The sequence below is a fragment of the Brachyistius frenatus genome, unplaced genomic scaffold, assembly GCF_029030835.1.
Source record: "Brachyistius frenatus isolate BFR_SWC_R1_liver_20210118 unplaced genomic scaffold, ASM2903083v1 Contig_41, whole genome shotgun sequence".
Taxonomy (NCBI): domain Eukaryota; kingdom Metazoa; phylum Chordata; class Actinopteri; family Embiotocidae; genus Brachyistius; species Brachyistius frenatus.
In genome coordinates, this window is record NW_027210640.1 from 1,698,049 (window position 1) to 1,715,904 (window position 17,856).

At 40.9% G+C, this 17,856-nt stretch overlaps 1 protein-coding gene across 7 annotated transcripts in view; it reads right to left on the reverse strand.

The window, feature by feature from the left end:
- The window catches only part of ptprsa (protein tyrosine phosphatase receptor type Sa), a 229,758-nt gene that overhangs the window by 114,662 nt on the left and 97,240 nt on the right, over positions 1–17,856 (reverse strand). For all 7 annotated transcript variants that reach the window (XM_069702282.1, XM_069702280.1, XM_069702279.1 and 4 more), the window contains exons 3-4: positions 12,997–13,219; positions 361–506 (exon numbers count right to left, since the gene is read on the reverse strand). In XM_069702282.1, the coding sequence (XP_069558383.1) occupies positions 361–506; positions 12,997–13,093 (243 nt within the window). In that variant the 5' untranslated portion in view covers positions 13,094–13,219. The remainder of the gene's footprint in view (positions 1–360; positions 507–12,996; positions 13,220–17,856) is intronic.

Genomic DNA, 17,856 nt, shown 5'->3' on the forward strand with positions numbered 1-17,856 from the left:
GACTGCTATTGAAGACTGTGTTTGCAATGTGAATATGGTATTCAGGAACGTTTACTATTATGCAATTTACAAGATTTTCAAAACAATTAGGAGTTTGCAAGGTGTCTTCCAATTGGTTAACAGTTTACCTGACACTAAAATGTTTCAATGCTCAGCAACATGCGCTATTAAACAAAATATAACTCCTGAATATATTTTAAGTATGTTTTGAAAAGTGACAAATTCTTCTCCATCTCCTTCTGTACTTCGTTGTCGTGTTGTGTGAGATTACAGTGCCACGAATGCTGTGTTGCTCACCACGAAGTTGTCTCAACCACACCTGTAGAGTGCAGCAATGAGCAGCAGGTTTCACTGACTCACCTCTATACGCTGGGAGTTCACCTTCTTCCCTTTCTTGTTCCAACTAACCCTTGGCTTGGGGTCGCCCGTTGCCTGGCAGACGAAGGAGACCACGCCCCCCGAGACGCCAATCTGGTCGACGGGAACTTTAGTGAACCGTGGTGGTGCTGAGGAGAGAGGACGGACAGAGGGAGGGAGAAAGAGAGGGAGAGATACATTAGCACAAGACAAAATGTTGCACCACTGGAGCTAACTCAGTTCCTTTAATTACATTTCTGAAACGACAGACTTTCAAATGCCAGTTTAAGTGCACGTGCGTGCATCCACACACAGACACACAACTCCGTAATGTCACACAAACCCACCCTCACCTCTTCAAACACCCTCTATATCTTATTCTCTCTCTGTACCACGCAGCTGCTGTAGTGCTGTGAATTTATATTTTAATCTTGTGCCAAGGTGTTGATGATTAGCAGCTTAAAGATAGCACACGGACCGCAGTGACGACGGTGGCAGATACAAGGTCATTAAAAAGACGAGCTAGTAAAAGTGTTTGTTTTAATTTGACAATGTCTTAAAGTGTTTAAAAGTGCATTTTCTTTCTTGAGAGAAATCAAACAGGAAATGTACTTCTCTGCTTGATCTCTATCACCATCAGTGGTTTAATTCTCACTTGTACCACGTGTGCTAAAAATGTATCTCTGTCACAGAACTGAGGCCATTTGTTTAAACTGTCCATCAAAAGTTAGTAATTTTAGTGCTTCTGGAGCTGCAATATTTCACTCGTGCCTGGGCTGCAGTAAGACAACAAGCCCAACAGAACGAGCGAAAGAGAGGGAAAACAGAGTCTCCTGGGGAACTCGTTAAATCTGAATCATACAGATATGTGGGGATGATCAAACGGCCAGCGCATAACGTCAAATTAATAATTAAGGGAGCACGGGCCGACACCAGTCTCCGGGCTTTGCTAAACACATATGAAGGAGAGTTCCTGCATTCATTATCGGCTAAAGAGAGATGGGGAGCGGGAGAACCAGGCGAAGGGGAAAAAGTGTGAGATAAGGGAAAGAAAAAGGGACAAGGGTGAGTGTGCTGCCTCAGGAAAAGCAGAGGCACAACATGCAAAGTTCATCTCGCTGCCCCACAAATAACAAACCAAATGTTTCTGATGCAAGTATTACAGCAAGATATGCAAACTGAGTCTCTGTAACTAGTCATTGACAAGTAATTAAGCTTAAAAAAAAAAAAAAAAAGTCACAATTCCACCAACCAAGTAGAATATACTCTCTCTAAAGGATGAGCAGTTACACATCAAAACAAAATGTGTTTCATCCTTCTGAGGGCGTCTCAATGTAAGAAACACTTAACCTTGATTTTACAAGCTTAGATGTCTGCCAATGCAAGAACGGTGCTGAGAGCAAGTATATGAGCTCACAATGCCATTCATGGTCAAAAGATGATTAAAAAAGACTTTCAACTAAAAACCACTACAGCTTTAATATAATATTCCTTTTATTAAGTGTGTTATTCTCACCTGCAGATGAGCAGTTACTCTAATCTGGTTTTGATTCCTGTCTGCTTTCCCATCCTTTGTTCTTGGGTGATTTGTTGCATATGTAAAAGGGAGGCTGTGGCTCAGTCGGTAGAGTGGGTTGCACACTAATCAGAAGGTTGGTGGCTCGATCCCCAGCTCCTCCTGTCCACATGCCTAAGTGTCCTTGAGCAAGACACTGAACCCTAAAATTGCTCCCGATGGTGTACCATTGGTGTGTTGTAAGTCGCTTTGGATAAAAGCGTCAGCTTAATGTAATAATCTAATGTAGCGCATGACACTACTGTAACTTCATGTGGCAGTCATGTGATTCCATTAGGGCCACCCATGGTATTATACAACTTTTTATTATAACTTAAAGTGTTAACTTCATGCTGTATGTGAATGAAATAGTCATATATGATAAAACGCCCTCCTGTGAAGGCTGTGAGAGTCGGACATTGATAGATACCCCACTGAGTTCAATAAATCAGCCAAAGAGCAGGAATGAAACTTCCACTTTTATAAGCGGTATTAAAGGGCCGTGTTGCAGCCTGACAATCATTTTAATGTTGGAAATATTGATTCTTAGTCCTGCAGTGTTCAAATGAAAGTCTATTGATTGTTGCATCCTTGAAAAAATGTTTTATCCCTCTTTAAATCTTGCTCTAGATCTGTTAAAATAACCTACAGAGAAGTCGCATTCCCAAACACAACGGAAAGATTTCCAAGAATATATAATATCTTTGAAAGATAAGGATTATTTTTCCCCAAAAAAGGTCCAAACAGCCGCATTACTTCAATTACATTGTATGTTACTATACTGTTTGAATAGACGCCAGAGATCTACCTCTGTAAACTAACACACACACAAAAAACACACTTTATTTAGGAGAAACTGCTTTTAATATGTTTACCCTCCAACTACAGCAGGCAACAGTTTCATTTTAGAGACTTTAAAATACAATTCTAATGTTGCTTAATGCACTATTTTATAAAGCATGAACACAAATAATTTTTAAGCCTCCAAACAATTGCTCTTGCAGGAAAGGCATTAGCTTAAAGAGGTATTCTCCAGCTGATAAGAAGCACATTCAAAACATGAAGGATTAACAAATCAAATGGCATCTAAAAAAAACACTAAAATCAGATTTAATTACTTTGTAGTCTGTGTTTCACAGGAGTACATACAGAATACTATAAAGGTTGTGGTATGATCTCAGCACCAAAGCCTCTCTCTGTCTTCAAAGACTGGGCCTACTGTATTTGTCTGGTGCATACAATGATCCCTTTTGGCATTTTACACTTCCAATTTCCATTCTGAAACTACACAACGCAGCTTTACACAACAGAGCTCCTCTGCATTTGACCTCCCCTTACAATGTGCCTTCTGTTGAGACAGAAGAGGGATTTACACAGATCAGGCCCGTGGCAGTGGTTCTGCCGAAGGCCAGCATTCTTTGATTAGTTTTCCCCCGGACCATTTGACATTTCCACCCAGTCGCCTTCTCCTTCTCTCCCTCTCACTCGCTTCATAGGATGTGAGAGGTGTACAAGAAATGTGACGGCCTGCCCGTCAGTCTGAATTTAACTTCTGACAGATTCAGGCTTTTCTCATCATGTTCTGTGTATAGTTTACTATATATATATATATATATATATATACCTCAAGAAGGTTTAAATAAAGAAAGACGGGAGGAAAAATGGGTGGAAAGTAAAAGAAAGATGGACGATATGGCTTTAAAAGAAAATCAGGATGTATCGGGGGGGTTTCTGCATTTACAGTATTCTTGACAATATGACAAAATAAATTTATTTCAGAAACATACAATTGCAACAGAATGAGTGTTGTAGTTTTATATGTCAGTGGAAATGCAACCGATTGCCTTCAAAATATTCAATAAAAGCGTAAAGGTGGTTCCTTGTACATCTGATCTTTTGAAACCAAACCACTTCGACACGACTGAAATCGCTTCCCTTTATGGAACCAACTCCTCCACAGAGGAACCGCCGTAAGCCACACTTGCTGTTGCTGTGCATGCGTTACACATCCCTCCTGCCATTATGCTGCTTAAATATGACGTAATTACGCCGACAAGTCAGAACATTGCCATAATATTAAAAGTTTTACCGATATGACATGGCACGCCCCTACTTTGTACCATCCATGGAGCAGACATTTATAACAAAGTACACGGATCATGTACAGTGCGAGCAATAAAAGTCCCTCTTGTCTGAAGCAACATTCAATAAAAATGAGGAAATTCTGATAATATTAATTCAGTTTTAGAAAGATTCTTCTGAAAATGGAGAAAAACTTTGCGATAAAATGATAAAGTAAAATTCTGTGCATATACGAGGCACAAAGTAGCACAATTATATTACATAAGGACCAAAAAAAAAGTCTCAGTATCAGCTCTGCTCTAACTCTCTCACGCTTGCCCACAAATATACCATGTCTATTTTTCTCCTTTATTAAAACTATTTTAATAGCAGGTTTATGATGTCCGATCAACAAAGATGTCGGGGTTGATTCATTGAAATGGACTACCAACATTAATTTATTGCAATTTCCTTTGTCAATTTAGATAGCAAACAAGTGTGTTTAAGACACTATAGAAATAAAATGAATGGTGGGGAAAACTCTCTCTCTGTGTGTGTGTGTGTGTGTGTGTGTGTGTGTGTGTGTGTGTGTGTGTGTGTGTGTGTGTGTGTGTGTGTGTGTGTGTGTGTGTGTGTGTGTGTGTGTGTGTGTGTGTGTGTGTGTGTGTGCTGAATTCTATGCCATACATTCCTGTGTGTGTGAATGGGTTTGTTTTTTATGCACATGACATTAACCCCCCCCTTCTCCCCCGCCACTGGCTGTGGGCCCGCGAATGCCTATTACAGTGCAATAACTACAGGTATGCAGTGTGTGATTGTCTGAACTCTGATGAGCATAATTAACCTATTTTATTGTTTTCAATGTTCCTCAGCTGTGTGACTCTGGGTTGCTGCTGCCAGTTACCGCTGACTTTAAGCCTTTCTTTTTTTTATTTTTTTTATTTCTACCTTGACACAACATCAGTAATTGCAGGGTATTAGGTTGAATGGTGTCTGGATTTCAAGTGTTTAAAATGTCTCAATAATGAGTGATGGCACAGACCTTCCCATATTATCAACAGATAAGTTTGTCTGCAGTGTCTCCTGCCTCGACTGGGTCTGGCACTGTAGAAAAAAAAATGTGACATCACTCTCAAATAATACGGATTGCAGTGTAAAAGCTGGTAGAACCTGCCAGCCTTCCTGTCCATCAGTGCTACATTTAGCACTAAAGCCAGCAGGCTTCTTTGGCTCCAGTGGGTAAAAGTAGCATTGAGTTCATTGTCACGACTCCAAAATATTTAGAAGGTTCTCTATTTATGTATGAAGGTTTTAATTCCCACTTGTGCCACCTTTTCCAAATATGTATACACCTCTCTTGCTGTAAGGAACGTTGTATAAAGGTCTCCACCAAATGTTGTGCGTTCTGTTACCAGAGATGACATTGAAAGGACATTGCACCCGCAGTGACCATTTGTCCCTTCCACCAAAGTCTCCCTCTATTCCCTAAGCTTCCCTCAGACAGACTGAGGTACAGCGCTGCCCAGATAAGCACACAAGACCAGTCTTTATCTTCCTGGCAGGGGGACATGGCCCGAGCTAAAATAACCAGCAATGGGGGCCCGGCTATCTTCACAAGGCCCCGAGAATAGAACAGATCCACGCGAACAAGACCGAGTAGAGGGAGGAGGGAAAACTCACACTGTGCACACAGACGCTTGTTTCCCTAATACGGCAACCACCTGCTACTGGACGCTACCTCTGCTGGACGTGATAACACAGAATACACCATCGCTGTGATTATAAAGTGGCAGAGAGTGGGAGGTGGGAATGTGAATGAGACGGGTCCATTTACAGTACTTTACTGTTGTCATTTGGTGGGGTGGGGAGGGGGACTGGCTTTATGACTAATACCGTAATTGATGGAGAAAAGCTTCTCGGGTCATAAATAGGAGCCATTATCCGCTGAATTAGCAAAGTGGGAGACAAAATGATGCACAGCCATTCAGTGATTTGCAGAGAAAGGCGGAGAATTGGTAAAGGGCACTTGTCATCCATCTTGCTACAAATAGGGATCTTTCACAGCACATAGTATATTTACCGGCAATGTCTGAAAAGAACATTTGGTTCTATTAGAGGTATTACAACATGGAAAACTAATTTCACTTTCTCCTGGCAATCACATGTCAGGCCGGGAAAAGGGGGTAATCAGGGTAAGGATGCAGATGAGAATGACATCAATTAATTTAAATTTGCCTTTTTTTTTTTTCCCCTGGTGTGCTCGTAGTAACAAGTTAAAAGCGAATGACTTGTTCCGCATATTTTCATCCCACTCACTGCCACTTTATCTCAACAGACACTCTGCTGCTAGTAAGTACTGGCAGGTATAATCTAAAGTCTATTTTGGTATGTTTACAAAGTGGATGAGAGCAATATCATCTACCGTGTGTTACTAATTTAAAGAAGTCGATTTAGTGACGCTAAACTGAGATTAAACTTAATTTTCGTATTACCCAAACAGCAGACACATGACACACACGGTCACTGCTTGGGGGAAAGAACAAAAAAAACAATGAATAGAGTGCAGACATTTAGCATCCTAACTTCTTTGCGTCACCTCTTAATTTCATGCAACTTTGGTCAGCTTCTACTGATACTTATTTGTGGAGCACTGAAGTGTAGAGATTTACGAGTTTGCAGTGTCGACCTAACAGCAATCCGAAGACTCAGCAGGTCGCCAAGCTGCTAGAGCCGCCTGTCCATCAGTCCACCAGTCTATAAACCCCAGCCTTTACCAGAGCATACACACAGATGTAGGTACGTGGACGGAGGAACAGAAGAACAGACAGACAGAACAGATAGACAGATAGATAGATTAAGCCAAATGTGCATTCAAGTGAATGCATGAATCGACACACAGTCACATGCACATGCACATGCACACCCTCCAGGCCTAAACAACCAAGCCCCATCAATCAGGACCAATTCTTACAGGCTGCCTGGGCAAGCGCCATCACTATGGAAACCAAGCCTTTACTCCAAACTCGTCTTGCTTTGTCTTGTCTGGAGATTTTCATACACAATCACTGCCAACAAAGACCAAGACAAAAACTTGAATCAGGCGAGAAAGGGAGAAAGGGAAAAGGAGAAAGGAGATAGAAGTTGGATTAGTCTGTTGTCGATCTCTGAAGGGAAAATTGTTCGCGAGTAAATCAACGTAAGCCACTTTGAAAGACGAAGGGGTGAACATTTTGATCTTTATTTATATTTTTTTTTACTACAGTCTAAAATCAGCTGCTGCTGTATTAGACTGGGCATGTTTGGGTCAGCTCCCATTCCTATGTAACGCTTACCTTGACTGTGCCATCTTAAGGGTTAATGAAACAGTTGCTTTTCCAATTAAAACATGAGGAAGAAAGGCTAATTGGGATTTGCTCTTGGGGCAGCCGGGGTGCCAAGAGAGTTTTTGCTGCCTGGATTGTGCAGCCATTTCCCACAGCAAAAAATTGTCCATCTTGTAACCTCAAACGTCGTTTTAAAATCTTATTCTCCTTTCAACAAATTAACAAGGCAGGTGGAGAATAGTTTGAATATAATTTAACGCTATTGGAGAAATGTCCTGTAACAAATGACACTATCTTGGTATAATTGGAAACACTTACTTACTCAAAGGCATTGTTACATATTTTAAGACAATTCGAAGAGCAAGAAATTAAATTATGGCTCTTCATTGGAAATGCTTGACACTTCTTTTTAATAAAACAATGATATTAAAGTCTGTATGAGATAACTAAAAATGTTACGTTTACATGCAAATCCTTTGCAGTTGCATCATACAGTGAGCTATCTATGTTGACTGCACTCCAAACAAACTCGCAGGGCACAGGCTTAGCAGTCCACGGGGGAGTTGTGGCAGGATGTGGGAACCCAGTATAAAATAAGTTCTAGAGTGTTCATACCCAGAGGTGGAAAACTCTGCCCAACCACACTGCTGTCACAGCAAAGCTGCATTTCTAAAAAGAGTGGCATACTGGTAATATGCACAAATTGGTCCCACTGAAACCATTGTTGGAGGCTAAAGAAAAAAGCAAAAGACACTGAGTATCCTTCAGCCCATTGGAAATAAATAGGCCCGATTCCTCAGAGAGAAGACGGAAATTAAGCTTGAGTGTGTGCCTGATTTTAAAATGGCCACCGAGCGCACAGCGAGGAGGTGAAACGAGAACAATTTTGTGTCATTTAGAGACTGACTTCAAGCACTTGACACTTGTTGGCTCATTAAATGAAGAGGACACCTGAAATTGCCAAAAGTGTTATAGGTCTGATCAATACAAACGACAAGAGAATAAAGAAAGTGGAGACAAACGAGGCGTCGTTTTGCTCCACTGAAAACAAAACATGAGACACCAAAAAAATTAATATTGTATCTTCCTCTATATTTAAATCCAAGTAAAGTTCTATCCAAGAAAAAAGCCTCCACCTTCGCAGTCTCAAAAAGAAGGTTTTAAAATGTATCGGACCAACATGGCATCAAGGAATATCTGTATTTTTTGGGGGGGATTCAAAACCCTTTGAAGATCTAAACTTTCTCATCAAAGCGGTGGATTTATTAGAATTTTAAAATCCACCTAACTGATGTGTTGAAGTTATTTCTCCTGGAAGAAAAAAAAAACAGGGAGGGATAGCACCTTTCACACACTTCAATCTCTTGCATTGTTCTGTCAAATTGAGTTCATAGAACATCGCTCAAACTACTGGAGCATGTTACTGAAAAGAGGCTAAGAAAGAGAGATGATGGCATGAAGGAAAAGATAGAAGCATCATCATAGGGGCTGTAATTTTGGAGGACAGCTCTTTGATCCACTGTGATGACCAAAACAGTGCATTTCGAGGTACTGTACACTTCAATACAATCATTTATGATAAAGGCCTTTTTCTGATACTACTGCCCTGATATTTTACATTACAATATTTATTTGTTCTCGTATATATCCTGCCTCCATTACATATCTTTATCACGAGTGTTTGATCAAAAAAAAATTAATATCAGAATCTTTTATCCTCCTAATATTGGCATCAACATCGGCCCCAAAATATCCACAATCGGTCGAGCTCAAATGTTTTTCTAAAATATACTTATTACAAAGAAAAATTGTTTCTTGCACCACTAAATGAAACTGTTTCCCTCTGCCATTTCTAAGCGTACAGCTCAGAAAATTCAACCTTCAGTCTGCACCAACAGGCTACATGAGGCAGAGATTCATGCCCGTAACTCAATTAAAAATTGACTTGTTTTCTTCTCATTTGGGAGAGAGAAAAAAAAGGAGCATAAAGTAAAACATGTGGCCCAGCATGCAACAGCAGGGAACACATTAAATTGAATTTAACAGAATTAACTTGACAGTGTTGGTTAAAAACATAATTTGTCTGGGAAAAATAAGGAGTGAGTAAAGCAGAAGGAAAGACAAAGAGCTATAGAGAAGGACAAAGATGTAGGGAACAAGAGCACCGAAAATAACGGCTGCACTAAGGAGCTTCATTTTTGCCAATTGGCAGTTTCAAAGGAATATAAATAATTGAATACTCTCTCCACATCATTGTGAGTTTGGGCCAACTACTATTAGGAGTGCTTTGCCAACAATGCTACTGTTGAGAACTCTAAACGGCTAAAAGAAAGGAGGAGGAAGAAGTGATGAGGAAGGAACCAGAAATAATGACGACAAACAAACCGGGATACCTGTCCAAAAAGTCTAAACACAAATAAATATTGCAAGGCAGCACCACTTAACTCAAGACAAGACAAGAAAACGCCACATGTTGAAAAATGAATGAACAAGTTCCGTCTCTTTCCCTCGAGTGAAGAAAATATTAAATGTAGGCATCATAAAAGTAAACAGGCAGATAAAGGACAGCACCTCTTCTTCATATACAAAATAGTGCTTCTTGTTGTACCTCTCAGCTCTCAAATACAACAGCAGAACAGACCATGTGTCGTTTAAAACCAGATGACAAAACTTAAGGATTTATTAATAAGAATTATTAATAGTGGCACAGCCTTTAGAGCACAAGTTTGTTCAAAGTGGGACTCCACAATAAAAGCAAGATGCGAGTTGTGTGCAATCACTACTGAAGCAGAAGTCCACATCAGCTGCAGCCTTCATGAGGAGCAAAGAGGAGAGCGGGGGGGGGGGACAAGGTGATAAAATGTGAATACCCCACAGGTCATGCATCCAAAATAAATGATATTACAAGATTGTATTCACACTTCTAATAACTTCAGTAATTTCAGTATTCACAGAAGGGTTTTTTAAGCAGCCGCTTTAAAGAAACACAAATAGTTAAATTAGAAAATTCAATTGTTCTTTTAAACCAGTACTGTCTAATATTCTTATTTATATATTTTACATCTACAACTTTCAGACATGCTCGGTCTAAGTTGGATCCATTGTTTCCTTTAATCAGGACTAAAAGGCACTCTGGGTTGCAGTTTTACAGAAAATCTATAAATAGTTCAATAGTTGATGAATCATGTATTATTATTATATTGTCATTGGTGTACTGGTTGTATTATCAGTGAGCGATTGAGACAATTATTTTGTCTGATTAAATATTTATGTTCATATTTATCTTTATGTTTGTGGTGACTGGGTGTCAGAACTTACATGTTGTTATTTAATGACACTTGAAAGAGATGTTTGAGCTAAAAGAGGCACAAACAAACAATACAAAAATTGCATATATCAAATGTAAGCAAATTTACTCTTGTTTTATCTCATAATATAAATGAATGTCACTGCCAGCTAGTTTTATAGCCGTGCTTCAACACACGCTTTAGTCCTATAACTCGATCAATGTGCTATAGACACCTACAACAACGCTCAGGTGACACTCCACACATTAGTATAATTCCGCCTTTGTGCGCACACACACGTGTGTGTGAGCATGTACCTTATCACAAATGTATGCAAACGTGCAGACAAATATAGACGTACACACAAGCAGGGCATTATTATGGTTGGGGTGGCAGGATTTATTGAGCCATATTTCTTTCTCTTTTGATTAAAAATGTCTCCTTCTCGCTGTGATTTATGAGTGTAAATAAAAAGAATGGAGAGCAGAGAGAGACAGAGAGAGAGAGGGGGGGGGGAGGGAGGGAGGGAGGAAGGGGTGCTAGAGGAAGAGATGACATCATGCTTTCAGATGGGCTTTTCTGCAAAACGGTGGCATCCTTTCAGTCCACAAAGTGGTAGTGAAAATAATTGGACAACCGTGTGTGTGTGTGTGTGTGTGTGTGTGTGTGTGTGTGTGTGTGTGTGTGTGTGTGTGTGTGTGTGTGTGTGTGTGTGTGTGTGTGTGTGTGTGTGTGTGTGTGTGTGTGTGTGTGTAAGTGTCCACGCATGGGAGGGTAGGGGGAGGGTGAAAGATAATCAGAGCGAGTTAAAAGGAAGGCAGTCTGTGCGCGTGTGCATATATTTCCAGACATAATGGTGAGGTATTGCTGTGTGACCCCCGAAAGAGATGAGAAGGAAGAGCGGGACAGTGTGTGCGAGAGTGTGTGCCAAAAAGAAGGGAGGGGATTGGGGGGAGGAGGGAAAGGGGGTGGGGGGAGGGGTGGGGGAAAACAAAGTGTGAACATGAGAAAGAGACAATAACGCAGAGTGAGACAGCCCGACAAAAACAGCAATCATATCTACAGGCAGAGTAGACAAAGACTGGCAGATACTGACAGATGGGGAGAGAGCGCTACTGATGTAAGAGAGAGGGAGAGAGAGAGAGAGAGAGGGAAGCTAATCTCCATCAAAGATGAAGCAGACTGCACTGAATGTTATTTAAACCTGGGTGAGCAAACAGAGGCTGTGCGGGAGAGAAACTGAGTCCTCACACACAAGTGAGCAGAAGACGAGGACATTCTAATAGGCAGCGCGATTAGAGGATGAGGTTTTACACATTTATTTTACTTTCCCTCTGCACAAGTGTGTGGCCTTCGTGTCAGTCAGACAGAGAAGGCAAAAAAAAAAAAAAAAAGGGAGAGAACAAAGACATCTGTTTGACATCTGTCTGAGAGCGATTTCACAGATTCTTTTTTTCTTTTTTCTTTTTTTTTGTTGCCAGCTGAGCTGGAAGGATCTCCAATTATGCTACCAGACACTCAAACCACCATGCAATTAAAGGTAGACAGCTCTGTTGCAACATGAGAAAAAAAAAAAAAAATCAAGTGGTCCCTATATTACCATGAACCACAGAGAATAAACTCGCTGAATGTCAAAGCTGAGATGAAGGAGGAGATAGAGCGAGCGAGGTGAAAGATGTAGGTCCGATCAAATTGAGACGATGCCGTTTCCACGGACACGTGCAATACATCAGCTACGTTACCGAGGTAAACATGCATCATTTGCATGTTGTGTACAGTGAGGGATGTACAGTCGGCTAACACGTGTTCACCCATACAGCCACTGCCCTGTCAATGGCACACACAAAGACAACACACATTTCCCTTTGAATACATACATAAGTCTGATACGTACTCACACACACATGCAGGATTTACAAACAATGAAACCCACGGGGGAGCCTCCCCACCTCGCCATCACTCTTGTTGTATTTCTCTGCAGAGCCTCCTCCTTGTTTTGTCTCCTTATTGCTGCTCTAAGCCCATCTTAAGGGGGAAATGGTGCAGAACAAATCCTAAGCAGGAGTTGACAGGGCGGGATAAGAGACTACTGACGATCCCCTGTAACTAACATGGGAAGTTATGGAGGGCAATATATGAAGACAGACATCGTGTCTAAATGGTAAATATTTTGAGAGTTCACTGTCTTAAAAATGAATTAACATAACAACAATTATAAATATCCATAGGAAACGCAGGCTTTTATAAGCACTCTAAAAACAAACCAAAGGAGAGAGCAGCAAAAAGCGGTTGAAGCATCTCCACAGCTATCTGCCACATTTCTGCAACATGAATATGAATGATGAACCTCTCAGTGGCATTGCATAGGACAGTTATCAGTGGTAGCGTAGTCGTTGAACGTGCAGATACTTACATAAGGCGTGGGAGCCGGTGAGCAGCAGTGATAGCAGCAGGGTTGTCACAGGTAGCAGGAGTGGCAAGGAGAGGCGAGGGGCACCACTGGTGGCCATCTTGGCTCCGGTAGGGAAAGGGGGGCAGGGAGGGGCAGGGTGGGACTGATCTTTGACCTGGCCGGAGAGCCGAGGCCCAGACTGCGCACGGAAGTTCGGGGTCTTCACGCAGGATGGCTTGGCACTCTGCAAAAACAACAGAAACAGAACAATAAATTGTAATTGTTTTGATTTTTTTTTTTTTATAATTCATGCAAAGACCGTAGTTATCTGCATTCATATATTAAGTCAGATGTTTGTTACAAAATACTCTACGCGTATGACTGAAACAACATAAATAGACAAACGATTACTTATAGCATTGGCATGCTGAGACAGTGAAGAAACATCATAATTTCATTTGTTGCAAGAGTTCTAGATGGGAGAAGAAACATGAAATGGTGCTAAACTATACGTTTGATTTCTGAGCATTTGACAGGACACACTCAGGAAGAAGCACTTTCACTTGCGAGGCGGTGGTTTCGCTCACATCAACAGGACACATGACTTTTGATAAACACACAGACTGTGACACTCTGCAGCACTTTTCACAACCTCCCATTGCTGCTGACACATAAATGGAGGCAAAGGTAATCAGACGTCAGCGACGGTACTGGAAGCAAAAGTGTCACATCGCCCCAAACCTGTAACCTTCCCGTCTCACAACCAGCATCTCCTCACATCCCTTAATTAGCAGGGCGGTCACTGTTTTCTTTCTGTTTTTTTTTCTTTTTTCTGTCCCTAATCGCCTGATCTTGTCCTTATTTGCTTATCTTATTGCTTTGTAATTACACAGGCACCCAATGAAATTCCAGGCGTCGTCTCTTTGTTTTAGTCAAATTGCCATTAATCCCCCAAGCTACACAGCGGGACCAGGGATGACACCAACCACACACACACACACACACACACACACACACACACACACACACACACACACACACACACACACACACACACACACACACACACACACACACACACACACACACACACCCGCTCTAGCTGTCTCATTGATATGGCTGGCGCAGAACAGAGCCACCACCAAGCGGTTATACATACTCTTTAATTAAAAAGAAATGAATAAAGAGACAAAGAGAGAAGGGGGAGTGATTCACGACATGAATCTAATGAGTATGTTCTTTTATTTTAATGTGCAATGACGTTTACTCTGACACACTTTCACTTGCACAGAAATGCGGGAGCAGGTACGCGTTGAAGAGATGCTTCGTTGTCACGCTCAAGGACACCTGAACAGAAAAGCGTTGTCTGTCTTAGCAATCAAGCTGCGAGCATGAAAACTCAAAAAACCGTCTTTTCTCAGAGGACCCAGATCAAAAGAGAAAAGGGTCAAGCCCCCGTGTCAGCCAGGACCTGCCCTGCTTTAGTGTCCTTGTGCAAGACAATGAACTCCTCCAAGCTCCAGGGACGCCGCTGCTCAGCTGAGCCTACATGAGGGGTGAAGACGATTCTCGAGAAGGGAGATTAATTACCTGCCCTCTAGGTGGGTACCACCGGGCACAATAGTACAAACTGTGCAGACAGTGTGCAGTTTATCGGTATTTTAAAAAAAACTCTCAGTAACCTGGAGGTTAAAGATGATATTCTGTCAAAGCAGGTTTACTGCTTTGATCCTTGAAAAAGTCACTTTCAAACTGTTCCTGAACACGTCATAAAATCCTCAACTACTACACACTGCAAGTTGGCTGAGACAAGAGTGTAGTGGCTGAAACATGAACGCAATGTACTTCACAAATAGCAACACATCTATAGATCATTTATATCTATAATATATTAGTTTAGAAAATAGCTCGCTCACATAATTATATGTAAAGTACATTTTTATTACATTATGTTTTCAGTTATTTCAGCCATCAACTCAGGGCAACATTGACTTGATCTTGATTTACAACAATTTAAATCACTTGAGTTCAATGGGGAAAAAAATGAATAAATAAAAACATAATTTAAACAAAATAAAATAACCTTAACTAAAACTTTTTGATTGTCAGAAGGGTTAACAAGGTTAGTGTTTGGCTGAGGTTTTACAGGGCTGGGTTTTTGACTGTGGCCTTGTGAGAGCCAAAAAAACACAGCTTAATTGCAGTGTAACCAAGCACCTCAGACAGCAGGCGTATAAAAGTGCCCCACCCCTCACAACTACTGGACCAGGCTCTTCAACTGGCATAAAAAAACACAGCAGACACACGCAGCTGCAGGCACACTGAAAATAAAACCACTAACACATAAAGAAAAAGCCACAAATGACACAAAATCCATTCACTTCCAAGCACACTTTTTTTTTATGTTTTCTTCAAATAATTTCAAGAGAAATTCAACAACACGTGACACAGGCGCACTTCCAACAACTCAAAGAGAGAGATCAACAATAGATCTTTTGTGGCAACACCATGCCAAAGAAAGGGTGGGTGTTTTTCAGAAGCTCGGCTCATCTTTCAACACAACACTATACACGCACACGACCAGCATGTGTTTCCTTGTTTGATTTTTTTTCTTTTCTTTTCTTTCCTTTTTTTTTTTTTTTCTCTCGGCCTGCAGGACAGGTGATGTCATTGGTGAGAACGGAGGGAAAGTCAGAAACATGAATAGAGAGACTGGAGTATCAAATTGTCTGGGGGACTTATGAACGATGCCCCTATTGTTCTGACTGTAAACATTGGTGTAGGTATCTGGCGTGCCTGTGGGGAATGTACTCTCTTGCTCTGCTCACAAGACACCTAGGTTATGATTTATGGCCCTACCCTTAGGGCATGGCTTTCTATCTCCACCTCTGGTTGCTATATAAACTTCACAATACAATTACAAGAGCTATTGTTGTTGAACAGCCGCACTAAACGTCACCCGAGACCATGTGTGGGCCCTAGTTTAACCGTACACACTGCCTGCTTTTCTGAAATGTACATCGAAGGTAGAAATTTGACATAGAAAGATAAATAGACGGCAACACGTGCTTTAGGGATATGGGAAGCTAAAACTTCTCCAAACTTAATTATCACCTGATCATTATTGGATATACTTTAGTCTGACTGTCAGGTTCGTCATTGACGTGTGGAACTCCACTGCAGATTGGCTGACAGCGAGACGCAGGGTAAATGGGTCCAATGGGGTTAGAAGGCCCTCTTTGTAGACCCGTGTCATGCGTGCGTCTGCTGTCTGAAAATGGTATCAAGCAGTCCTTTGCTCTAAAGAAAGATGAGAAATGGAAAGCACAGCATGTTTCTCCAGCTATTAGCACCTCCGTGTGAATATTTGTCAACTCTTGCTAAAAGCATTCATCACTTTCCCTCCAGTCGCGGGGCAGAGGTAGGATAGAGTATTTAGCATTCTGGGCGATGCCAGCTCAGAGGCCAATCGATTGATAAACCTTCAGCTGCTTCCACATTACAGGTTGTGATGGAGAGGAAACCGCTAATGATCAGGTTTTACAGGTTTCATTGCAACTTGGACGACTGTAACTACTTGCAATTCAGATATTTAGCAACGGTTTGTAATGGTGAAGCTGATGAGGGAAGGGAAAGCACTGCATACCACTGCACTGCAGTTTACAACACGCATGCTAACCCAGCAAAACAACATTCAATGCCTCGTTGCATCATGTAACAAGTGAAAGGCAGAAATACATCTTCTAATTGTTACTTCCACATTATGGACGTTAGTTTCAGTTTGCATTGAGCTATGACTCTTATAAGCTTCCATGTGTCAAGTACAGTTGCTCAAAGGTTAATGCAAGTAAGTTAAGCATATTTCTACTAGATGCTGACCTACTAAACCAGGTTCAAAAGGTGAGAGAATTAAAGGGCAAAACTCAAATATTTTATTATAAATATTGTTATTCCTGCAACAATATTATTGGGATGACTGCTGGTGCTTTTACAAAGAAATTAGACCTAGAACTGTCTGGTAATTTTAGAAAGTGACATCACTTTGCTGTAATGCAGCCTTTAAAACCATGAAAATACAACAATTATACCATATCACGATATTAAGATATGCCTAAATTCATCGATATAATATCTTATCTCATATCAAGATATGATAATATATCAATATATCACCCAGCCCTAATGAATAATGGATTTAAGTGTAACTCCAATTGGATGCCTATGCTGTTTTGCACTTGACAATATGCAAATCATAAACATTTATTTGACAATAATATAATAATATCACAATAGCGTGTTAAACTTGGTACTTAAAACACCTTTAATAAAAGAAATGAAATGGAGCTGCTCATTATTTGATTAAAATGAAAAACCTTCCAAAAATCTATTCATTAAACTCTAAACTATTCTCACTGAGGGGCTATGAATATATTTTGAATCTAGAACTTTTATCTCCCGTGTAAACTGCCCATCACTCCAGATATTAACCCGGTGCCAGGTTTCAGTAATTACAGCCAAAATGGCAGCACAATTTCCACTGAGCGGTGGCAGTCACTGGCTATCAGGGACTCTCACTTTGACGTGGTCAAGCTTTAAATTCAGCTCATTTCTCAATGCAATATTGATACTAACGTATTTGATTACTGAGATTGAGAAAGGCACTGAAAGGAAGGGGAGATGGGAATTTGCGCCATAAGCATGAAATGAGAGCGGGACCAGTCAAACCTCAAAAAGAAGGATTGAATCCTTCAAAGTGAAAGAAGGTACAGGTATGTATACACAAATTTCTCATCAAGAGACCAGAAAACCCGCAACTTCAAGGCACCAAGCTGTTTTAATCCACTCATGCACACATGTAGTGTTACAGTTACTGTCATAAAC